Source organism: Zonotrichia leucophrys, chromosome 26, assembly GCF_028769735.1.
Source record: "Zonotrichia leucophrys gambelii isolate GWCS_2022_RI chromosome 26, RI_Zleu_2.0, whole genome shotgun sequence".
Classification (NCBI taxonomy): Eukaryota; Metazoa; Chordata; class Aves; order Passeriformes; family Passerellidae; genus Zonotrichia; species Zonotrichia leucophrys.
Genome location: NC_088195.1, coordinates 1100373 through 1124155, shown reverse-complemented (window position 1 = coordinate 1124155; position 23783 = coordinate 1100373). Strand labels below are relative to the sequence as shown.

At 52.9% G+C, this 23783-nt stretch overlaps 2 protein-coding genes across 2 annotated transcripts in view; both read left to right on the top strand.

The window, feature by feature from the left end:
• The first annotated feature begins 523 nt into the window (after positions 1 to 523).
• LOC135457960 (complement decay-accelerating factor-like) lies at positions 524 to 7004 on the top strand. The gene is made up of 8 exons (XM_064732812.1): positions 524 to 635; positions 853 to 1035; positions 1644 to 1835; positions 2457 to 2556; positions 3800 to 3882; positions 4364 to 4558; positions 5678 to 5806; positions 6886 to 7004. Exons 1-8 carry the CDS (start codon positions 524 to 526, stop codon positions 7002 to 7004), a joined length of 1113 nt encoding a protein of 370 aa, XP_064588882.1.
• A 2135-nt stretch (positions 7005 to 9139) lies between these two features.
• The window catches only part of CR1 (complement C3b/C4b receptor 1 (Knops blood group)), a 39664-nt gene continuing 25020 nt past the window's right edge, over positions 9140 to 23783 (top strand). Inside the window, exons 1-26 of the mRNA XM_064732811.1 lie at positions 9140 to 9364; positions 10046 to 10237; positions 10739 to 10930; positions 11121 to 11229; positions 11386 to 11471; positions 11717 to 11929; positions 12410 to 12469; positions 12569 to 12595; positions 12702 to 12765; positions 12918 to 13028; positions 13230 to 13415; positions 13623 to 13718; positions 13951 to 14046; positions 14867 to 15078; positions 17664 to 17738; positions 18363 to 18542; positions 19123 to 19305; positions 19465 to 19644; positions 19768 to 19950; positions 20432 to 20614; positions 20774 to 20953; positions 21077 to 21259; positions 21499 to 21717; positions 21988 to 22179; positions 22419 to 22518; positions 23011 to 23096. Of these exons, the coding sequence (XP_064588881.1) occupies positions 9295 to 9364; positions 10046 to 10237; positions 10739 to 10930; positions 11121 to 11229; positions 11386 to 11471; positions 11717 to 11929; positions 12410 to 12469; positions 12569 to 12595; positions 12702 to 12765; positions 12918 to 13028; positions 13230 to 13415; positions 13623 to 13718; positions 13951 to 14046; positions 14867 to 15078; positions 17664 to 17738; positions 18363 to 18542; positions 19123 to 19305; positions 19465 to 19644; positions 19768 to 19950; positions 20432 to 20614; positions 20774 to 20953; positions 21077 to 21259; positions 21499 to 21717; positions 21988 to 22179; positions 22419 to 22518; positions 23011 to 23096 (3658 nt within the window). The 5' untranslated portion in view covers positions 9140 to 9294. The remainder of the gene's footprint in view (positions 9365 to 10045; positions 10238 to 10738; positions 10931 to 11120; positions 11230 to 11385; positions 11472 to 11716; positions 11930 to 12409; positions 12470 to 12568; positions 12596 to 12701; positions 12766 to 12917; positions 13029 to 13229; positions 13416 to 13622; positions 13719 to 13950; positions 14047 to 14866; positions 15079 to 17663; positions 17739 to 18362; positions 18543 to 19122; positions 19306 to 19464; positions 19645 to 19767; positions 19951 to 20431; positions 20615 to 20773; positions 20954 to 21076; positions 21260 to 21498; positions 21718 to 21987; positions 22180 to 22418; positions 22519 to 23010; positions 23097 to 23783) is intronic.

Genomic DNA, 23783 nt, shown 5'->3' with positions numbered 1-23783 from the left:
CTGCCCTGGTGATGTCACACAGAACATGTCACAGTGTTAATGGGATGTGGCTGCTCACGGCCGTTCCTCATTACCAGGAGTCAGGCAATCAAAGGAAAATCCAGCAAACGAGAAGGAAAATGCTTTTATTTGCTTCACTGGCTGTGCTGACAGCACATCTGTGGTGTGTTACCTGCCAGCAAATAACTAAGGAGGTGTTTCCCACCCTGGATGCAGCTTGAGGCTGGAATGGGGATTTTCTTTTCTGGGAACGTAGTTTTGGAAAATCTCTGTTGGTCTGTGCTCGCTGCCAGCCTCAGAAGCAAAGAATTAAGCGACACAAACAAGGAGCTCGGGGCAGGAGGAGCAGGAGGCTCTCCCCGAGCCTGTGAGTGACACTTTCCCCCACCCTGGCGGAGGTTTCAGCTCCGTGGGTGTCCTGGGGAGGCTTCCACAGCTCCCGAGGTTTGGTGGAGCCTGCAGAGCATCCCCTCCCAGCCCTGGCAGCCAGCGGGGCTGCAGGAGCAGCACAGCACTCGCTGCAATGACGGCTGCAGCAGCGGGATGGGGGGCACCCCCTGAGCCCCCGGGCTGTGGGGTGATCTCCGTGCTGCTCCTGGCCCTGCTGGGGCTCCTCGGCATTCCTGTGGCTCACGGTGAGTACGGGGACCGGCAAGGACCGGGGACACCTCTGGGTCACACCTGCAGCTCCGGGGCTGGGCTGGGGATGCTCCCCTGAGCCTGGGGCTGTCACAGACCCAGCCCTGGCTGCTGCCTTCCCTTTAGAACCCTGGGCTATCCCAGCACCCTCCTGGGGCGGGGAAGGGGCCACAGAAGGGGCTCCTCACCTGAGGGGGTGTTGTCCTGCCGCAGGTGACTGCGGGCCCCCGCCTGCCATGACCCACTCCAGCCCCTCCAGCAGCGCCAGCAGCTTCCCGGTGGGATCCAGGGTGACGTTCAGCTGCTCGGGGGGAGCCCGCAGGATCCCGGGCATGCCCGACACCGTGGAGTGCCTGCCCGGCGACATCTGGTCCAGGCTGGCCGAGCCCTGCGGCCGTAAATACCTTCCTTTATATCTGAAACACGGCCCGGGGGGGAATATCCCTGTCCCCAGGGGAAAACCTGATACGCTGCACTGTCCCTGTGCCCAGGGGACAAACCCTCTGTGCTGGTTCTGTCCCTGTCCCGAAGACAAACGCTCTGTGCTGGCTCTGTACCTGCCAGGGGATAAACCTGGTGTGCTAGCACTGTCCCTGTGCCCAGGTGACAAACCCTCTGCCCTGCCCAGGGGACAAACCCTCTGCCCTGGCTCTGTCCCTGTCCCCTGGGCACAAACCCTCTGTCCTTGCCCAGGTGACAAACCCTCTGTCCTGCTGTCCCTCTCAGCCCCTGGTGGCCGCAGGGGTGGCAGAGGGCTCTGTCAGGGATGGGGCTGGGGTCTCCTGTGCCCCCCAGCCCATGCATGGTCTCCCTATGTCCTGCTGACCCTCCCTGGGCTCCTGACCCCCCTCCATCCCCACTCTGGTGCCTGCAGCAGGTTGGCAGCCAGGTAAGGAGCCCAAATTCCCCCGGCACCAGCACCAGGAGCTCTCCAGAAGCATTCCTGCGGTCCCAGGGGGTGTTTGGTGGGCAGCTCTGTCAGGCTGCCTCTCCTTGGCTGCCAGGGAGCTGTGCTGCCCCAACCAGGCTGAGGTTTGCTGCCCTGTCCAAGAAGGATGAGAGGAGGAATTTCTTCCCCGTTGGCACCAACGTGAGCTACGTCTGCCGGCCCGGCTACGAGAACTCCTCGGAGATTTCCCCCTCCAGCACCTGCCTGGAGAACCTGACGTGGTCCCAGCCTGCCGAGCTGTGCAGGAGTGAGTATTCCTGCTGCCCCACAGCCCCAAAAGCAGCCCTGGCTGCTCCCAGAATGTTGGGATGATAATGACACAGCCTGGTCATTATCATCCCAACAGCTCCATTAACACGAAACTGGGGGATAGTCCCTGTCATTCCTTGTTAAGATTAAACAGCACAAGTGTCACTGATGTTCTTTCTGCTTTTTCTGCTGGCATAAACAGGTCTGGTTTGATTTTCATGCCAGGAAATGTTTGGTTGGACTCTGTGATCTCAGAGAGGTCTTTTCCAACCTTTTTGTGGTCCTAAAGTTGTTTTCACTGGGACATGGCACAGGCAGGGGACAAATCCCAATTTGCTATTCTAGCACTGAACTTCAACATGAAGGCAAAGCATTCTCTTGGTGACACCCATGGAATATTGAGACTGGTGATGTGGCAGGGATATTTTTTCACAGTCGAGTACCTTGTTCCTAATCCACTGGGATGGAAACCCCTCTGTGGGCGTGGAGCATTTTGGGATCCCCACCTTTGGCTCCTGCCAGCCTGGCTGTGATGCCCATGCAGTAAAATGCTCTGGAACCTTTGGGAATTCCCCAGAGCCCCTGTTTTGTGTCTCATTCAGCCTTTTTGTGTCCCCAGGGAGGTCCTGTGGCAGCCCAGGAACTCTGCCTGGAGGGAGGATGGGGCCCCTGAGGGACCTGCAGCTGGGAGCACGGGTGGAGGTGTCCTGTGAGGATGGGTGAGTGCTGGGGCACGGCTCCAGAGGGCACAGAGCTGCAGGGAGGGCACCAGGGCCAGGATTCAGGGCCACCTTTTCCTCCAAGTGCCACCCAGAGCAGCTCTGGGTGTCCATCCCAACAGGAGCAGCTGGTTGTACTCACAGCTGATAACTCTGGACTTCAGTACAAGTTATTTAAAATATTTCAGCTTAAGACAGTTGAGATATATTGAACAAAAAGGGTTACAACAAGGGATTTCTAAAATCCATTAAAGTTCAGCTGGAAAAGTGCAGTGAAACACAATTTCCACAGTCAGGAGCTGACTCATGGCTGCGGCCTGCTTTCAATCAGGGCCCAAATGCAGTGGACAGCCCTGAAATTTTAATCTCTAATTGAAACACTCCAGGCAGGGTTCCTCCCTCCAGCAGGAAGCAGCTGGCATCATCTGGCTGGTGCTGCCCAGCCCCAGATGTAGCAGAGGGGTTTTGTCTCTCCCTTGGGATGCAATTGAGAAAATGAGAGCGTGTCCCACCCTGCTGGGGCTGAGCTCAGCTTTGGAAGCCCACTGCAGGGTGGAGGGATCACGTTGCTCATGGAAGTTAGGTCAGATACGATCATTATCCACCCTGGCCAGATGCTGCTCTGCACAGGAGGGAGAATCAGAATGGGGAAGGTGTCACTGCCCCTGAGCTTCCAGCAAACCAGGCAGAAGCCACTTTAATTAAACACGGATTGAGCCCTGCTGCCCCTCACTGCTCCTGGAGGTCAGGGGGATCTATGTGAATCTGGGTTGGGTTGGAACAGACCTTAAAACCCATCCAGTGCCACCCCTGCCATGGCAGGGACACCTTGCACTGTCCCAGGGGGCTCCTCCCTTGTCACCTCAGCCCTGGATGGGGACAGGGTCAGTCCCAGCAGTGCTGTGAGCCAGGAGCAGGCAGGGATGGAGCTCCTGATTCAGCAAATCCCTGTGGGAATCCATCCCTCAGCTCGGCCCAGCCCTGTCTGGCATCCCCAGAGCATTCTGCCAGCCTCAGCTCCAATTCCTCCCTTCCCTGCCACGGAAAATGCAGAGTCAGAGCAGAGAGGCACCAAAAATAGATGAACACAGATCCTGAGAGGAGTTCTGCTCACCAGCAGTGTCAGCAGCTCTGCCTGTTTTAACTTTCTCTCCCACACTCCTGATCATGCTTGCACTGGAGGTGGGTGGGAAATATTCCCAGTTTTGGGGCAGTTACTCTGATTTTCTCTCGTGTGTTTTAGGTACAAATTAGTCGGGAATAATTTCATCTGGTGCCAGCTGAAAGGAAACGATGTTGAATGGAGCAAACTTCCGACTTGTGAATGTGAGATTCATCTTAAATTCACTCCAGCAGGTCCTGCATCCCCATGTCCAGCCCAAAGTTCTCTTTGGGTTGTTTTTGTGGATGCTCTGTGGCTGATCTGTCCCCAAAAGCACAGCTGAGAAATGCCCATTCTGCTGCTGTTTCAGCAGCTTTGTTCCCACAAAATCAGCATTTTTGTCATGACTGAAGGTGATGGGGTGAGATTTCCAGGAATCCTGAGCGTGGCAAGCTGCTGTTTATTTGTCGTGGCAAATAAAGAGAGGGTGAAGAGAGGGAGAGGGATAAAAGTGTGAGAAGAAAAACACTTGGGGAACAAACCAGAGAGAAGAGCTGGGACAGGCAGCTGTGCTTTATCCCTCCAGTGCTGTTACCCACCTGCACTGTCCAAAGTTTATCCTCAAGAACCTCAGGCAGACTCAAACTTTTTGTATTTTTTATTAAAACTGAAGCTTTTAAAACACATTGTCCTTCTCTCCTGCAGTAATTACCTGCCCTCCACCTCCTCCAATCAGCCACGGGAGACACGATGGGGAAGGAATTGAGATTTTTGCTTATAACTCCACGGTGACCTACAGCTGTGAGCCCAACTTCCAGCTGGTGGGGAATGGGAGCATCCAGTGTGGGAGCAGGGACAAAACCAGCGGGGTCTGGAGTGGAGCCACACCCGAGTGCAAAGGTGCTTTCATCCCAGTTCAGTGGCTGAAATTATTTATTGTTTATTGTTTATTGTTTATTGTTTATTGTTTATTATTTATTATTAATTATTAATTATTAATTATTAATTATTAATTATTAATTATTAATTATTAATTATTAATTATTTATTATTTATTATTTATTATTTATTATTTATTATTTATTATTTATTTTATTATTTGATATTTATTATTTATTATTGATTAATTATTTAATATTTATTATTTAATATTTCGCATTTAGTATTTAGTATTTTGTATTTCGTATTTTTTCTTAGTATTTATTATTTATTATTTGGTATTTATTACTTAGTATTTAGTATCAGTTTGGTATTCATGTGAAACTTATTATTTAATATTTAGTATTTAGTATTTAATATTAATTAGTATTATTCAGTATTTAGTATTTCTTTCTTAGTATTTCTTATTTATTATTTAATATTTAGTATTAGTTTGGTATTCAGGTGAAATTTATTATTTAATATTTAGTATTTCATATTATTTAGTGTTATTCAGTATTTAGTATTTCGTATTTTGTATTTATTTCTTAGTATTTATTTTTTATTATTTAGTATTTGATATTTATTACTTAGTATTTAGTATTAGTTTGATATTCAGGTGAAATTTATTATTTAATATTTAGTATTTCATATTATTTAGTGTTATTCAGTATTTAGTATTTCGTATTTTGTATTTATTTCTTAGTATTTATTTTTTATTATTTAGTATTTGATATTTATTACTTAGTGTTTAGTATTAGTTTGGTATTTAGGATGAACCAGTTTAAAATATTGAGGGTATGAAATGCAGGAGGGGTCAAATATAAGTAGTAAGGAAATTTTGAAGGGGAGAAAGGCAGTGCTGGAGCAAGGAGTGGGTGGGCTCAGAAGGAAGGAGTGCTCTGAGCAACGCTCCCTCTCTGTCCCCCAGAGAGAAGCTCAGCTGTCACACTTGGAGCAGCAGACACGGAGAGGAGAGCTCCTCCCAAAAGTGAGTTGAAATCACTCGGCATTGAATCAAGTCCATTTATTTTTCTCCTTTATCCCATTTCTAGGAAAGGCCACCTGGCGGATTTGACCCCGTGAATTCCATTTTCTCAGGTGCCCAGGGAATCGCAGCCCAGCCCTCTCAGAAGGGTCTCCTGTGGCAGAGGAAGCTCAGCCTCTATAAAAAGGCCCTGCAAAACAGCATCCAACCCTCCCAGGCCTCCTCCTTCCTCAGGAAACCAGGTCAGTCCCGAGGGACAGCGGCACCAGTGCCACCTCCTGCTTTCTCCCATCCCTAAAACCCAGATTTTCGTTTTTTCTCCCATATTTCTCTTCAGTGAGCAGGAACTGGGCTGCCTCAGGGTTCACATTTGTTCTGCCTTTGTACAAATCCCCAAAATCCTATTCTGGCCCCAGCAAAGGATCCATGTGTCCTCTGAAGTACATGGGGATCCTTCTCCCACCTGGCTGCTTGCAGAAGTTAAAACGGCCCAAATTTCCATCATTTTGTGGAAGTGAGTGGGTTTTTTGTCATGTTCTTCTCTTCTGTAAGTTTTCTCTGTATAATTTACATTTTTTGCTGGTTCACAGCTCAGCTTTGACTTCACTGACCTCCTATCTCATAAAAAGCTTTGCTTTGTCTGAAATACATTTTAACTTACTATTTCCTTGCCCTTATGTTATTACAGATTATTTTTTTAAACTTATTTTTTGGGCATTTTGAAAAGCAAGAGAGGACTTTGTACCACGTAGCCCTGAGAGTGCCAGGGCTCTGGTGCTGATGCCAACCTTGTTCCCTACAGGGAGATCATGCACAGCCAGGAGAAGCTGGACGTGGTGGAAGTCCTGGTCCTCCAGATTCCCCACCCGCTGCAGAGGATAATTTCATCCATGAAAAGGGAGAATTTTGGCTTTGTGGGAAGTGCTGGGAGCTGTCATTGTGTCACTGTGAGAGGAGAAGACACAACACCAGCTGGAGGATCTCAGTACCCAGCTGAGGGATGGTGAAAATTGTTCCTCTGGTGTCAGGGTCAAGCTGAGCTTGCCCATCCCTGAGTTTTGTCTTTTGGGTCAAAACCAGAAAATCTTTTACCATTCCTGATCTGTTCCAAAAGTGCCCCATGCAATGGTCACAATTATTAGGACTCTTTCTCCTTGCTTTAAGGTAAAGGATGACCTAAATCATCTCTGTCCCACCTATAAGATGCAATTTTTTAATGATGATTTAGCATTCCAAGAAATCGACAGAAAATTATTCCTTTTTAAAAGCATTTATTGGCTGATTTCCATATTTGTTCCTCCCACCCGAGTTTTCCTTTCAGTGGTTGCCTCCCAGCAGCCCGACCCAGCTGCGATTCCTGCTGGCCCCGCCAGGGTTTCAGAGAAAACCCCGGAGTTCCTGCAGAGTTCCCCGAGCCCGGCTCTGTCCCACCCAGCCTGACTCGGTGTTTCCAGGCCCGCAGGTTTTTCTGTTCTCTGGCAACACCACAACAAACCCCAGACACAGCCCCAGCCTCCCCGGGGTGGGAGCTGCTCCCCGAACTCCCCAGGAATTCCTGGCTGCAGCTGATCCAGCTGTGCATCCAGCTGCCAGCAGGGAAAAGCAAAGCAAGGGCTTCCCTGTCCTGCTGAGTTTTAGCTCTTGTATTTATTTTAGGAAACCATGGTACTTGGGGTATTGCACAGTTTAATCTTTATATCTTGAGTGGTTTAAGCCCTTTCTTTAGCAAAAGCTTCTTCGTGTATCAGCCCAAAGTTCTTTGCAGTTTTCATTTCTACCACAGGAAGATAAAGCCACGTGTGGGCCGGGTATCTCTGATCTCATAACGCAAAGGAGCCACTTCTGCTTTCCAGAGGGAGGGACCCAGCTCAGTCCCACTGTGACCACATCAATGAGGCACAGACACAGAAATACAGCTCCTAAATAACCTCCCCAGGGCTGCCACCCTACAACAGAGGGCCTGGAAAAGTTGTGTGTGTTCTTTAGGCTGCCTACCCCAATTTTGTCCTGTAAAGACCTAAAACCCCCAAAGCCTTTCTGGGCTTTTATTTCTATTCAGTAATAAATGGTAATTGTTTATAAAGGGTACTCTGTGAATTCAACTTTCTGCTGTTTTCTTGTCATATTTTATTCTCTTTTTCAAGAAGGAATCAGCTTTAAGGTATATCTTGGCAATGATCAGTTCTTTATCACTCTGAACATTTATTTTCCAAATGCCATCCATCGCAAGTTAAACTTGGTTATATATTTTTTAAAAAGTAGTAAAGGAGGAAAACAGGAATGTGTTTCTGGGAAGTCTGGAAAAGGCAGCTGGAATTATATCTCCCCTAATGCTGTTCAGCCACCCCAGGACTGAGACTCAGCCCAGGCAGATTCAGGCTCAGCCCAGGCAGATTCAGGCTCAGCTCAGGCAGATTCAGGCTCAGCCCAGGCAGATTCAGGCTCAGCCCAGGCAGATTCAGGCTCAGCCCAGGAGGTTTTGGGAGCTGAGTTTCTGTGGCATTCCCAGGGCAGCAGCTCCAGCGCTGTTTTTGCTGCTGGGTTTTGCCGGCAGGGCTCGGGTTGCTCCCCGTGCGTGCCACCAGCAGCTGTCGGGGCTGATCCCTGCGCTGCAGGGCCGGGTGGCAGGGCCAGATAAAGCTGCTGGCCCTCGGTGGCCGGGCAGGGACACAGCTGCTATCGGGGGCTCAGCCACCGCCCGGGAGGAGCCGCTGCGGGGCAGCGAATGCGGGTGCACAGGGCAGGGGGCACAGATATCTCCTGCTCCCTCCCCAAGCAGAAAACAGCCCGCTTTCTGGGGTTTTCTGGGGTTTTCAGGGGTTCAGCCTGTGAGCAAAGGCATTTTCACTCGGTTCTGTGAGTGCAGCCACTCCCTGCGGGGGCTCAGCATCACGCAGAGCCTTTGCCAAATACTTTTCAGCATCTTCCTGCCCCGTGCCAAAGTCACTGCCCCAAGCCAATACAGAATTCCCCAGAATTTAAAGGTGTTTTTGTCTTCCTGTTGACAGATTCCTTTAGCGTTATGCAGCCACCATTCCCGTTCAGGCCAGTGAGCTGTAAAAATGCAGCCAAGGTCTCTCCATGGAATTTGTCACCGTGTTTACCAGGGAGTGTTTTATAGGGACACGTTATCCAAGGTGCTGGATTCCTTCCTTCGGAAACCACCTCTGCGTCTCATTGTTACATCTGATTGGAACTTAAATTGTATAGGAAAGGAAAATAAAGTGGAAATTAAAAAGAAATAAATAAAAGGGGTAAGAGTGGGTAAGTTTGAGCAGTGGAAACATCGCGGTTTCCTGGATAACCAAGGGAAACAGGAAGGTGCAGGTCGGCAGCTGCTGGCTGCCCTCTCCTTGGGCTGGGAGGATGCGTTCCCCTTCCTGCCCTTTTAGGTTTGGGTATTTTCTTTTCCTTTGCGACTTTGGCAGCTTTGGAGGGAGGCAGGTTTTTCCTGGAAGTGCAGAGTAAGGCTGGGAAGGAGAGGCTGAGGCAGCGGATTCCCGGGGAGCCGCTCCTTGGGATGCCAGGCGAGCCTGGCACCGCTCACCCCGCGCGTTCCACACCCAGCCCCGCTCCCCACCACGCTCCCGGCTTTCGTCAGAGCCTTCCCGGAGCTGAGCTGAGCTCAGCGGAGCTGGGCTGGCCGGGACGGGCGGGCGGGGGCTCCGCGGAGCTCAGAGCAGCCCCGCGGGAGTGGCTCCGCTGCCCGGGCAGTGCCGGAGGACCCGCGATGGGCTCCGGCCGCTGCTGCTCGCTGCTGCTGGTGCTGGTGGTGCTGCTGGAGCTGCCCGCGGCGTGGGGTGAGCCCCTGGAGGGGAGCGGGGTGCGGGGAGCCGGGCACGCCGCGCCGGGGGCTCTGTGCCTGCCGGCCATGCCGGGCTGGGGGCTCCGTGCGTGCGGGAGCGTTCTCTGCCTCCGCGGGTGTGCGAGTGTAGGATCTGTGGGAATGTGGGTTATCCACGGGAGTGTGGGTTATCCGTGGGAATGTGAGTTATCCATGGCAGTGTGGGTTATCCATGGGAGTGTGGATTATCCATGGCAGTGTGGGTTATCCATGGGAGTGCGCGTTATCCATGTCAGTGTGTGCTATCCATGGCAGTGTGGGTTATCCATGGGGCTGTGGATTATCCATGGCAGTGTGTGCTATCCATGGGAGTGTGGGTTATCCATGGGAGTGTGGATTATCCATGGCAGTGTGGGTTATCCATGGGAGTGCGGGTTATCCATGGCAGTGTGTGCTATCCATGGCAGTGTGCGTTATCCATGGGAGTGTGGGTTATCTGTGGGAATGTGAGTTATCCATGGCAGTGTGGGTTATCCATGGAAGTGTGGGTTATCCATGGCAGTGTGTGCTATCCATGGGAGTGTGGGTTATCCATGGGGCTGTGGATTATCCATGGCAGTGTGCGTTATTCATGGGAGTGTGTGTAATATATATATGCAGAAGGAGCCCCTCTAAATCCCTGTTTATTTTCCCACAGGGGACTGTGGGCCGCTGCCGAATATCAGCCACGCTGAGCCCCGGGGGGATGCCAAACATCAGCAGAGCTTCAGTGTGGGCTCCACAGTGACTTTTGCCTGCGTCCCGGGTTACACCAAGCTCCCCCTTTTCTCTAACACCATTCAGTGCCTGTCGAACTCCCGCTGGTCCAGCCTGCCAGAGTTCTGCGGCCGTGAGTGTTTCCCTTTCTCTGACACAGGAGGGTGTGAGTTGCTTGCGGGAACACCCACAGCTTTGGCAATCGCTGCCTCAGGGGTTTCCTCATCACACAGGATGAAGTGGTCAGGCCGCTTCTCTTGCTGCCCCTTTTTCCTACCCTCCACCGAGGCCGTTGGAGCCACTTGTGTAGCACTTGTGTGCTAATGAAAATAGAGGAACAGCTTGGGAAGCACATGGAAAAGGGGAGGGAATGCAGAGCACCGAGCGACCAAAGGGTAAATCAGGCAAGGAGGTTTGGCTTTGGGGATTTGGAAACTTCTCCAGTGAGAACTGGCTGCACTTCCCCACCTCGGACAATTCCCTGGTGGAAGTGGGCAGGGAGGAGGGCACTGTTTGGGGTGCCCATGCTCTTAGTGAGACTCGTGTGTCGTCACTTGGATTTATGTTTACAGTTGAAAGCAAAGTGTTATTTTTGCTCTGTAACCGGACATTTGGGTGTCTCTGTGGTGGCCAGGCAGCTGTCCCACACCCAGATCTGTGCAATTTGCTGCGCTATCACCAGAAGACAAAATGCAGAATTTTTACGCCGTTAACACCACGGTGAGGTACATCTGTCGCCTAGCTTATGAAAACACCACAGCCCAGCCCCCCACCAGCACCTGTTTGGACAACTTAACGTGGACAGAAGTTCCTGAACTGTGTCAGAGTGAGTGTCCCCATCTCATTTCATTTTCCCCTATGCTGTGTTCCAAGTGCCACGCCTGTATTTTAAAATTGCTCTTCTCTAATGACATTTAACATGAAATACCATTAATTGCCATTCTGCCATGAAAACTAAGTTTGTGGGGCTTTTCCCAGCCTCATGGTGTCCTAAGGATAATCTTACTCTTTTTTAGAGAAATCTTGTGGTATTCCAGCCAATCCAGAACATGGCCAAGTCATCCTAAAAGATATCCTAAAAGATCATCTGCTGGGTGGAACGGCCAGAGTGGTTTGTGACCATGGGTGAGAGTGAAGTCACTTCCCTCTGCCTGCCCAGTGTCACTGGGGTGTGAACTGGGACATGGGGCTCTGCCCATGCAGTCCTCAGCACCTCTGTGGTGACACATTCTTGGTTGGTGACAACCAGCTGATTTTGGGATGTGCCTTTTGCCCCCGCAGGTACAGACTAAAGGGAGCATCACCTTCCATCAGGTGTCTCCTAGAGGGCAACAAAGCTGTCTGGAGTCCTCTTCCAGCTTGTCAGGGTGAGTGAAGTTGTCCAGTGCTTGACTGGAAAAACCAAATATTCCAATCTAGAAATTCTGAATTTTTGGTTTATTTCACTAAGTGAGGTCAGGCCAGCATCTCTGCAAGGGGACAGCTGCTTTCACAAGCAGGGATCCCCAGGAGCATCACTGGTTCCTGTGCAAGCCTGACAGGAGCAGAAGAAGAAGAGAAGGGAAGAGCATCCCAGGGTCCCCTCCTGAGTTCTCTCCTCTTCCTCCCGCAGTGATCTCCTGTCCCCCTCCTCCAGCCATCCCTCACGGGCAGCACAGTGGGAACAGCTCGGGGGAGTTCGTGCTGGGCTCCGTCGCAACCTACACGTGTGAGCCGGGGCTGGAGCTGGTGGGGCAGGACACGCTGCGCTGCACCGGCGACAGCGGCGACAGCGGCGACAGCGGCGACAGCGGCACCTGGAGCGGGGTCCCGCCCGCCTGCCGGGGTGAGCCCGTCCCTGCCCGCAGCCTCCCCTTGCCCGCAGTTCGCTCCTGCTGCTCTCACTGCGCCCGATCCCATCCGGCAGCACAGGCGCCCTGCAGGCTTTGGCTCCAGGGCTCTGCACGGTGCCGGGCTCTGCTGAGGAGCACCAGGAGCAGAACCACACCTGGGTTTATGCTTTCCCTTCGAGAGGAGCAGGCAGAAATGTAATGAACAATGTGGGAAATTATCAGTGGCTGCAAAGCTGCTGGACGGAACTTAAAGGATTTATATCTCATGTCCTACAACACCCAGGCAATAAAGCCAAGTGGAACAGCAGAATCCTCTCTGTCCTCAAGGCCTGGAGTGGCACAAGAGGTCCCTGCCACAGCCTGAGATGCACAAGTCACCTGCCCATGTGTTGTTTACTCCTCTCTGAACTATTTTATATATTGAGCACCATATAAAATCACATTTTGAATGCTTTTCCTTTGTCTCTCCCTAGTTAAAACCACAGTAGAGACAAACCAAACCAAACCCTCGGAAGAGAATCCTTACTGGCTGGGTAAGAGCTCCATTTCTTAGAAGCCCTGTTAATTGCTGTAATTGCACCACATTTGGGCCTTCATATTTTTAACATCCCTTTCATTATTTTCCTCCCCAGCAAGCATCCTCATTCCGAGCTGCATTGGTAAGTAGCTTAAAATTGAAAATACATTTTCCTACCCCAAAGCTGTCTGCTGTTAAATACCTGGAGTCAATGGTTGATTTCACTCTCCCTTTCCCTTCTTTGTTAGTTCCCCCAGTAGCCCTTGGAATTCTAGCTGGGATCATCGTGAGACGGAAAGAGAATGAAAAGCAGTAAGCTGCCCCTCCAAAATCAGAACTTTCCCTGGGGATAAGTGGAATTTTCCTTTCAAACCCTATACCTTCAGCATATTTGCATGGTTAGCACAATTTTTCCATGTTGTGAAGCTTTTATTCTACAATTTTCTCCCTTTCTGTCTCTCCAGCTCTTATAATGTGAATTCACAAAAGCAGGAGGTGAAGGGAAGGGATGCAGTGATGCACCTGGAGGTTATGGATGAGAAGAAGCTCCCCAAGCTCTGGAATTCCTATTTTTGGTAGGTTTGCTTGTTCACCTGCCCAAAACCTTGTGCCTGACTATAGCCAGGGGTCTCACTGCTGCTGAGCTCACCTGTGCAGAAGATCTTTGCAATTTTTGACTTTCAAATGCCACGATGAACACCCTGCTGTCCAAAGGGGGCTTCAGGAGGGTTTGGGCTTTGCTGGGTGGATTTCCCCCATCTCTCTCTCATCCACAGCCACACAGGGAAGTGCCACGTGTGTCCCAGCTGTGAGGAGCAGCTCCACAGTGCCCTGGCCCCTCTCTCAGAGCCCCCACACCACGGCTGTGCCGCCTGCCAGGACTGGCTGAGCTCCCAGCCCCAAAAACCCCGCAGCTACTCGGTGCCCAGCGTTGGTGATGGGGACACCCCAGCAGGCACCAGGTAAAATCCAACAGGGGAGCAAAGCAAGGGCAAAGGGGGAGGAAGCATCTCTATGTGGATAAAGTGAGTTTGGCAGCTGGAATTTGTGTGGTTCCTGTTTCAGCAGGAGCAAGGGTTTGATATTTAGGGAATAGTGGCTCAGCTGGGCAGGAGGTGTTTTTGGGAAGCCACACGCTCAGGATCTGTGTGTTCTCTGTGTGTGCTCAGCTCTCCTGCCATGGATGTGGATGTGTTCAGGGCAGATGGCACAGGAGGAGCTGCTCCATGGAGGAGTGAGGCAGAGCAGCCCATCGACCACCAAAGGTCAGTCTTCCACCCAAAACCACCCAGATGCCACGGTGGGCATGGACAAAAACCAGCGAATTTCAGAACTGTGCTTATCAGAGAATCCCAGAGTGGTTTGGGTTGGAAGGGACCTTAAAGCTCCTCTCATCCCACCCCCACACCTCCCCCTACCCCAGGCTGTTCCAAGCCCCACGGCCTGGAAGGCACATCCATGCCCTCAGTGCTCACCCTCAGTGGTTCCTCTCCACAGTGACCACATCTGTCCCACCTGTGAGAGCTGGCTGCGTGCCCACACGGGCCAGGGGGACAGCAGGGCTGTGACACCGGGGGAGTGGCAGCACAAGGGGTGAGTGTGGCCAGGCAGCTCCTGCCCAGCTCCTGCCAGCCCTGCAGGGAGTGCCCGCTGCCCTCCAAGCTGAGCTCACTGCTAACTCAGAATAAAGCAGGTGGCACCGTGTGACTGTTGGCTGCTCCTCGCCCTGGGCCAGGGTAAAGGGTGGTGCCTGCTCGAGCTGAGAGAGGTGGAACTGGGTGAGGTTCACTCAGATGATGTTGTGGGGTTTCCCTGGGTGTCTCTGGAGCAGCCTGTGCTCCTCACTGTGCTCAGCCTCGTGTTCTTTGGGGCTCTGGTTCTGGTTAGGCAGCAAAGAGCCCAGGTGGGACCCTGCAGTGGGAGCCTCTGCTCAGCCACTGCCCAGGGCTTTTCCCTCCTCTGGGTGTGGTTCCTTTGCTTGAGGCAAGGTAAGGTTTTGGGCCAGAGAAGTGATGAGGTGAAGCTGTTTGCTCAGTTTATTTATTTATTCTGACACTTGTCCATGTGAGTCTGGTGCTTTCTCAACAGAGTCACAATTGACAGAGCCAAATTCACATGAAAACCCAGATAAACATGGTTGGACATATGCATCTGCTTGCTTTGGCTTCGGGAAGTGTGAACTCCTTGCTGCTGCCTTTGCTTTGGGGTTTTTCCATTTATTCCTGTGAGTGCCTGCCCCACTGGCTGGGAGCCCCAATCCTGGGGGAGCTGGTCCAGTTCTGCATTCTTGAACCGCTGCCTGCTGGAGTTTAAAACGGGAAATGGTGAAGGAGAGCAGCTCAGTGGGTGCTGGTTTGGAGAGGGGCAGGTCCTGTCACAGCCCCTCTGGGACCCACTCCCCTCTCTCCCACAGCCCCCAGGGCCCCGTCTGCCCCCCCTGCACGGACCGACAGCTCCTGTCCCTCATCCACGGGGACACAGCCAGCAGCCCCGTGTGCCCCCTGGCCGGGGAGGGCACCCCAGCCCACCTGGTCCCTCCGCACAGCCCCGGCTGCCACCTGTGCCCCGTGTGCTCGGTGCCCAGCCACGCTCACCTGTGCCAGCCCCAGCGCCTGGCACCTGATGGTAGGAGCTGCTCGGGGCACCCCAAACACCCCAGGTCCCTGGGGAGGCTGCTCAAACCCTCCCCAGGCCGAGGGGCTCCCCTGATCCCGGCTTGTTTCCCATTGCAGGATAAATCCAGGAGCTGAGGAGGGGAGTCCAGCACCGATCCCTGGCAGGGATTCAGCTCCCAGTGCAACAAAGGGACCTGAAATCAAAGCTCTGACTTCACCTGGGCTGGCACAGAAGCAGAAAAACCAAACATACTTCAAACCCACCTCCGTGTTGGTTTAATGCCCACTTTTTTGTTTATTTTTGTATGAGCAAAGTATTTTTACAGCTCTTAAAGTGAGGCTTTAAAAAGTCAGTAAACGTTTCTTTGCGCTAGGAAAACAATTTCCTCTTTGCACAATCTTACGAGATTTATTTGTATTTCCTAAACTATTTTTTTAAAACTGAGGTTCCTTTCCTGGTGTGCAGATAAAAGTGCAAAATTTACAGTATTTATAGTAAAACTGTTTTGTAAATAAAATGAGTATAAAATAAGGAATACTGGTATCTTGGCTCTGGGTTTTTTTCATATTTACTAATCACCCCTTTCCATAGAGTGGCTTAAAAGATTTTGCAGTCTCATTATTTGCCAGATGTAATCAAGTTCATTAATTGCTTCTGCTCAATTAATCGCTGCTGTTGCACTGGTGTCCAGTGCCTGAGCTTTCCTGGGAATTGTGATGGGGGAGATGGGACAGGGCTCTGCTTTCCCTCCTCACAAAGTGGCCTTGAAGCAGCGACTGCAGGAACCCCTGGCACTGCTGTGTGGGGCTGGAGTGCTTTGGAAGGCACCTGGAGGGCTGCTCAGAACTTATAAATTCAATATTCATAATGGAATGCTGCTGAGAACTCAAGGGCAGCTATCCCTGTGTGAAACCACGGAGATGCCAAGAGCTTTGCCCTGGGAGCAGGACACCAACCCCGCAGCTTTTGGGCACTTTGTTTTCATCCTGCCTGCCCTGAGCCACTCGTGGCTGCACTGTGAGCGTGGAGAGAGGTGAGGGAGGGACCATGTGGGCAAAATGCCCCAGATTTCTCTGGCTGATGGCAAGGCCATGCTGAGGCATTGGTGTCCTTTCCTGGCTCTAACTCAGCCTGGCTGAAGATCACTGGGTAAGCTGTCATAAAATGGAATTAAGGACTGGAAGGTTTCCTATTTAGAAGGGAAACACCACTGTGGTGGAACTTTGACTGCCTAAGCCTGAGACACTCAGAATTTGAGCTGCTGGTAAAGCAAAATGTTGAGGTTTGGGGTTTTGTCACCCATCTCACCCATCTGGGAGCTTCTCATGAAGCACACTGGGAACAGGAACCACCCAAAATGTGTCTACTACAGACCTTTGGTTTCTCCATTTTCCCCTGCTAGCAGGAACATGCCTTTAATAAGGAGGAAACTCACAAATAACCATTTCCATGCACACATCAGCCTTGTTCCAGACAGGCCCCCAGGTCCTCCCTCCCCAGCAGAGCCCTGTCCTGCTCAGCTGTCACCAGGGCACTGCAGATCCTGTTTCTTCAGCCCTGCAGAACAAGCACTTGCACATTGCTGGTTATTTTTATTGCTCTTTTACCATAAGCCATGTGAGTGACTAAAAGGGCAAATACAATGTAAAGGCTCACAGCTCTGGGTTGTGTTTGGTTTTGCCATTTTAATCCCAGCACGTTTATTCACACTGCATAGTCCAAAGTGAATTTTTTTCCAAATAATTTAACATGTGATTTGGGGATAAGCTTGGAATTATCTCCCCACAATCAAATGAAAGGAATTGTGAATGCTGAAACATTGTTTACAGCTGTGGTCACCAAAATTACCATTGGAGAGGGTTTATTTACTGTATTTGTAATCAATTGCACATAATTTTATTTTTATAATCTGATTGCAAATCACCAAGTGCAATCTGAAGCGTGAACGTTGGATTTGTAAGTATTGGAAGATCTCTGTCAATAAAAGAAATAAAAGGACTTGAGCAGTTCCTGTCTCTCTGCCTGCTTTGGGCTCAGGAAGGGTCACCTGTGTGGGGTGGGCAGCTGGAGCTGCTGGGGCTGCTCCTCACCCTAAACTCCTGTCTGGGGTTTATTCTGGGATATATATATATATTCTGGGATCAGCCCAGGGTCGGGTCAGGAGGATTTGTGTCCCCAATTTGTGTCCCGTTTTTACGGGAGGAGGGAATTCCCCCCTGCCCGTCCCATCCCTGTGTCCCTCAGGTGCCACCACCATCCCCTGGGGCTCTGGGACAGAGCCTGGGACGCTTCCCCAAGGGGAGGACGCTCTGCTCCATGGGCACAGTGCAGCCACAGCCCCTCTGCCTGCCCCCAGCCCTTTTCACCCCTCTTTCCACATCCTCCCCTGCCAAAACCAGCAGCAGCAGCAGCCTGGGGCACCTGCAGCCTCCTCGGGGTGCTGGTTGTGCTGCACGCCCAGGGGAGCCCCCAGGTTCCTGTCCCACAGTCCTGGGAACTCCCCCAGCAGCATCTCCTTCCTCCCTCGGGGGCACTGGGGGGAACTGGGCTGCCCATATCTGCCCCGTGCCCGCAGGAGCTGCTGCCTGTGCCAGGGATGGTGCCCGCGGTCACCCTCTGCCTGCTGGGCAGCTCCGCTCTGCTCCTCAGCGCCACGCCCGGGGCTCAAGGTAAGGCAGGGCAGCAGCTCTGCTCCTCTGGGGCCTTCCTCCCACTGCCCTCCTCCTCATCGCTGCTCTGCCCTCGCTGATCTCTGTGCTTTTCTCTGTGGGGGGAAATGGGAGCCTTGCACTGCTCCCAGGTGGCCTTGGCATCACAGAGCCCTGAGCTCCTCTGCTGATGGCAGAGACCCTCTGGGGTCACCAGAGCCACAGCTGGCACAACACCAGAGCCAGAACTGGCACAACACCAGAGCCAGAACTGGCACATCACCAGAGCCACAGCTGGCTCATCACCACAGCTGGCACCTCCATCCCCCTGGCACAGCACAGATCCCGGGGGGCTGTTGGGTCAGTCCTGCGCTGCCCTGTCAGTGATTTCCTGGGTCGGATTGTGTGCTCAGGAGGGCCAGAAAAGGCTCCTGACCCTGCTGGGTGCTGACATGAAATCCTGGACACGCAGGTTTTGTCAGCTGAGGTGGCAGTGGGGTCCCCAAGGAGCACAGGGAGGGTCCTGCAGCCCCGGGACCCCAGCCCAGCCGCAGCCCCCAGTGCCCACGGGCACCAGGCTGCACGGGCACCCCGCAGCCCCCCGGGGCTGGCCAGGTCAGCATTTCCCTTCTCTCCCCTCCCCAGCTGCCTGGTGCCCGCCGCCCCGCGTGCCCTACGGGCGGGTGTCCCCTCGCCGCTTTCTCTACCGGCCACGGGACACCGTGAGCGTCACCTGCAACCCGGGCTACACCCTGCGGGGTCCGGGCAGCAGCACCTGCGGGGCTGCCTCCAGGTGGGACCCCCCTCTGCCGGCGTGCAGAAAGGGTGAGTGGCACACCAGTGTCCCAGCGCTGGGAGTGGCGCTGGCTGTGGGGAAAGCTCCTCTTGTGTCCTCCCAAATTCACTGGGAAGGCAAAACTGGGCTGGGTCTGTCCTGGCTGCCCTTCCCAAGCTTGGCTGGCAGAGAAACAGAAACAGCTCCGGTGGGACAGGCTGGGGTGGGACACGGGGATGGCTGTGACCTGTCTGGGGCTCCGAGAGGCATGGGGAGAGGGATGGCTCCGTGGGATGGCAGGGTCTGAATGCCGGGGGGTTTCTGACACTGCTTCTGGGCAGATGTGGGGCATTTTCACCTTCCTTGCGGAGTGGAGAGAAATCACAACTTCTCACTGCTTCCACGTCAGTGAGGATCCCTCCCAAATCCTGCCATGTGCCCGCTGTCCTGTCGGGACTCTCATCACTGCCAGTGATTCCTTCCAGGTGCAGCTGCACCTGAACTAAAGCCTTGACCCAGCAAATGGAGCCCAGAGCAGGATTCAGAAGCTCACCCTGCTGTTACCGAGCTGTGCCAGCAGCACAGACCAGCACAGAGCAGACCCACAGGATGCTTTCTTTCCCTCTGCAGAGGTGACATGTCCCCGGGCACCCAGCATCGCCAACGGGCTGCACTCCGGGCACTCCTCGGGCAGCTTTCCCCGGGGAGTCACCGTGTCCTACAGCTGCAGGGAGGGCTTCCAGCTGCTCGGCAATGAGTCCATCACCTGCACGGACTCGGGGCACTGGAGCCGGCCCCTGCCCCGCTGTGAAGGTCTGTGGGGGCTCTGTGCTGGGCTGGGGGGCAGGAGGGTGCTGGGTGTGCTGTAGGGTCGGAGCAGGGAGCTGTGGCACTGAGGGCAGGGCAGGGCTCTGTGTGCGCAGGATCCTGTTCATGCAGGGAATTTAAAGGGCGCTGTCACTGCCCCCACAGCCATCGGCTGCCAGGTACCCGAGGTGCAGAACGGGCAGGTGCACAACGCGCAGGGCACCTACAGAGCTGGAGACACTCTGCACTTTGACTGCCACCCCGGCCATGCGGCAGAGGGCTCCGACGAGGCTCGGTGCCAGCCCGGGGGCACCTGGGACCCGCCGGCGCTCGTGTGCCACAGGGGTGAGTGCTGCTGGGGATCGGGGGTGCAGGCAGGGACTGAACCCCTCCGTGCACTCACCCTGCCTGCCTTCCCCTCGCTCCCCGTTCTCTCGCTGAGCTCAATTTCCCATCTCCCTCCCGCAGTCCGGCCGTGCCCGATGCCTCCGGAGGTGGCCAATGGAAATCACAACGGCCGGGACACGGCAGGGTTCACCATGGGGATGTCTGTGAGGTACAGCTGCGATCCCGGCTATTACCTGGTTGGAAATGCCGCTGTGACCTGCGGAGCATCGGGGAACTGGAGCCAGCCCCGGCCTCGCTGCCAAGGTGAGTGCGGGCTCTGTCCCCTCAGGGGACAAACTCAGTGTGGCTCTGTGCACAGGGGACACCCTCACCAAATCCACTGAGACCTTCAGCGAGAGTCTAAACTCCATTTTAATGAAAGATATGGGTTTATAATGTGTAAAGAACAAGCTAAAATCCATGAATCCAGAGCCAGCACCCTCCTCCCTGTGCTCCAGTCATATCCATGGATGGTGGCAGTGTTGAGACCAGGCATGGGCATAGGGAGGGACACAGCTTTTAGGGGGACACCAGCTGAGTTTAAATGAATCATTTCAATACTCTTTGTCCAGAAAGATCAGAGGAGAGTCAGGAGACCCAAAGGCTGCTGGCAGGATGGAGCTGGCAGCACCTGGGGTTTGAGCCCTCTGTCCTCCCAAAGTGTGACATGCGGGAAGGTGGGGCTGAGCTGGCTCCCTAAAATCTCCTCTCCCAAACCCTGATGAGGCTTCCCCTCCCTCTGCAGAGGTGACATGTCCCCGGGCACCCAGCATCGCCAACGGGCTGCACTCCGGGCACTCCTCGGGCAGCTTTCCCCGGGGAGTCACCGTGTCCTACAGCTGCAGGGAGGGCTTCCAGCTGCTCGGCAATGACTCCATCACCTGCACGGACTCGGGGCACTGGAGCCGGCCCCTGCCCCGCTGTGAAGGTCTGTGGGGGCTCTGTGCTGGGCTGGGGGGCAGGAGGGTGCCGGGTGTGCTGTAGGGTCGGAGCAGGGAGCTGTGGCACTGAGGGCAGGGCAGGGCTCTGTGTGCGCAGGATCCTGTTCATGCAGGGAATTGAAAGGGCGCTGTCACTGCCCCCACAGCCATCGGCTGCCAGGTACCCGAGGTGCAGAACGGGCAGGTGCACAACGCGCAGGGCACCTACAGAGCTGGAGACACTCTGCACTTTGACTGCCACCCCGGCCATGCGGCAGAGGGCTCCGACGAGGCTCGGTGCCAGCCCGGGGGCACCTGGGACCCGCCGGCGCTCGTGTGCCACAGGGGTGAGTGCTGCTGGGGATCGGGGGTGCAGGCAGGGACTGAACCCCTCCGTGCACTCACCCTGCCTGCCTTCCCCTCGCTCTCCGTTCTCTCGCTGAGCTCAATTTCCCATCTCCCTCCCTCAGTCCGGCCGTGCCCGATGCCTCCGGAGGTCACCAATGGAAATCACAACGGCCGGGACAAAGCGTTTTTTACCGCTGGGATGTCTGTGAGGTACAGCTGCGATCCCGGCTATTACCTGGTTGGAAATGCCGCTGTGACCTGCGGAGCATCGGGGAACTGGAGCCGGCCCCGGCCTCGCTGCGAAGGTGAGCCCGGGCTCTGTCCCTCAGGCTCTGAGCACAGGGGACACCCTCACCACTGCAAACAGATCCTCCAAGGGGGTTAATTCCATGTAAAGTGTATCATGGACTCAATTAATGCCAAGCCTTCCTACAGCTGGGGAGGTTTGTGTGGACATCGCGCTGATTTTGTGGTTCCAACATTAACAGCTGGTGGTTTTGTGTTTTCTCTTGCTCGGACTCCTCCTGCACACCCTGATTTCCAGGGACTGTCTGCATCAATCCAATCGTAGCCAATGGAAGGCAAGTTGGTGGCCACGGGCTCCTCTCTGCCCCCGGACAAACGGTGACATTCCGGTGCCACGATGGGTACAGCCTGCAGGGCAGTGCCAGCCTGTCGTGCCAGGAGGATGGCAGCTGGCAGCCCCCTGCTCCTGTGTGTGACAGAGCACTGCCCCACCACTCCTCCTTCACCAGGTCTCCAGGTACCTGACACAACTGCTGTTTTATGACCCCTAATCCTGTTTAAAAATGTTGTTAAACCCTTTGAGGGGGAAGATTCAAGCCTATCCTGGGAATAAGAACCTAATCCTCTGCTGCCCTTTGGGAAAATGTCTTCATTAATGGCTATATTAATCAAAATGAACATTTTTACAAGGCAAACCAAACCCCTTTCCTCCTAGCAGTGCTCTCTGTGTGCTTGCCCCCCATGTGCCTGTCCTGCTGCTTCTCACATCTCTTTTCTCTCTCACTAGGTGCTTGTGGTGCTCCCACAAGGTTACAGTTTGCTGAGCTAAATGAGGAGCACAGGAATGCCATTGATTTTCCTGTTGGGAAGACTGTGCAATACACTTGCCGCCCTGGATATGCAAAAGTGCCAGGAATGTCACCTACTCTGACATGCCTTGAGAGAGGAGTGTGGTCAGAAGCACTAGAGTTCTGTAAAAGTGAATAGCTCCTTGATTTGGTGTCTGTTGGTGCAGGAGGAACAGGTCTCAGGTTCTGTCCATGCTGCCAAAACCTTGGTGTTATTCTGAATATGTGACTAGTAAAGCCATGTAACCCTTGGAAATGGGAAACCCATTTTGGGGGGAACTGGGAATGTGGGCAGGGAACTGGAGGAATAATTGCATATTTGGTGCTGTGATGTAGAGAGGCAGGACATAAGGGTGTTTTCCTTCCCCAGGGAAACAGTGCAGTCACCCAGGTGAGCCTGTGAATGGCAGGATTATTTCCCTGACAAATCTGCAGCTTGGCTCTACAGTGGTTTACAGCTGTGAGGAAGGGTAAGTCCTGCTTTGGAGGTAGATTGGGTAAGTGTCCCCCTTTTTAACCTCTGTTCATTCACTCCCAGTAAATGGATTCTGGGTGTATATATATATATATAATGGATATATATGTATTTTTATATATATATATATGTATAAATGGATATATATTATATATAAAAATGGATATATATATTTATATATAATATATAAAATGTATATATATATATATGTATATATTTTTCATATATAAAATGGATATATATATTTAATATATATGGTGTGTATATATATTTTATATATATATATATATATATATATATATATAAAAATGGATATGTATATATATTTTATATATATATATCCCCTACAAATGCTGGGAAATGGGTCAGGCAGAGCAAGGAAGGAATTTGCTGCCAGCAGGGCTGATCCCACATCCCGGGTGGTTGGGAGGAACAGTAATTCCAGCTGGAATGGCTTGGGGTGAATGACCAACCCTTTTTCCACCAGGCACAGGTTAATTGGACAAGCCAGCAGACGCTGTGAGATCTCTGGGGGACGTGTTGCATGGACTGGCCACACTCCCCTCTGTCAGCGTGAGTAGCTCGTGGCTCTGGGGGTTTGCATGGATCTGGGAATTATTTTCCAGCAGAGTCTGCCACATCTTTCCAATCAAAGCTTTCACAGGCAATTCTCCCCTTTGTGGGCAGGAAAAATCAGAAGGTTTGGGAGGCATAAGCAAGCAGTCTGGGAAAAGGTACAAGACCCCAAAGCTGAAGGGATTATGGAAAGCAACACCTCAGCTGGAGCTTTTCCAGCAGTGCTTGAGCATCCTGCTGCTGCCTGACACCAGGAGCCCATTGCAGGAGAGGAAGGGAACACGTGTTCAGCTTAGGGGTTGTTCTGTCACACCCAGAGAGACCAAGGGTCAGGCCTAGGGAGAGGCAGAGCACCGAGGCAGGGCCAGCAGCGAATCCCAAAATCCCAGACCGGGGTTTGTTCCCTCTCTCGGCCACTGGTGAGTGCCCAAGAGCTGCTGTGCTGCTCCTCAGCAATTCCCCCTGGGCTTTCTCTGCTGATCAGGCTGCGTGGCTGATCAGGGCCGTTTCACACGGAAGAAAGAAACATTTGCTGGTACATTCTGAGGTTTTAAAGCATTTCCCAGATTCTCCAGGTAGGTGTGAACCACAGGTGACACACAGACTGTGCCTGGATTGGCACCAGGATTTTATACAAGTGATGCTAAATAGGTATTCAAATTATTTCTTTAAAAGTAGCAAATG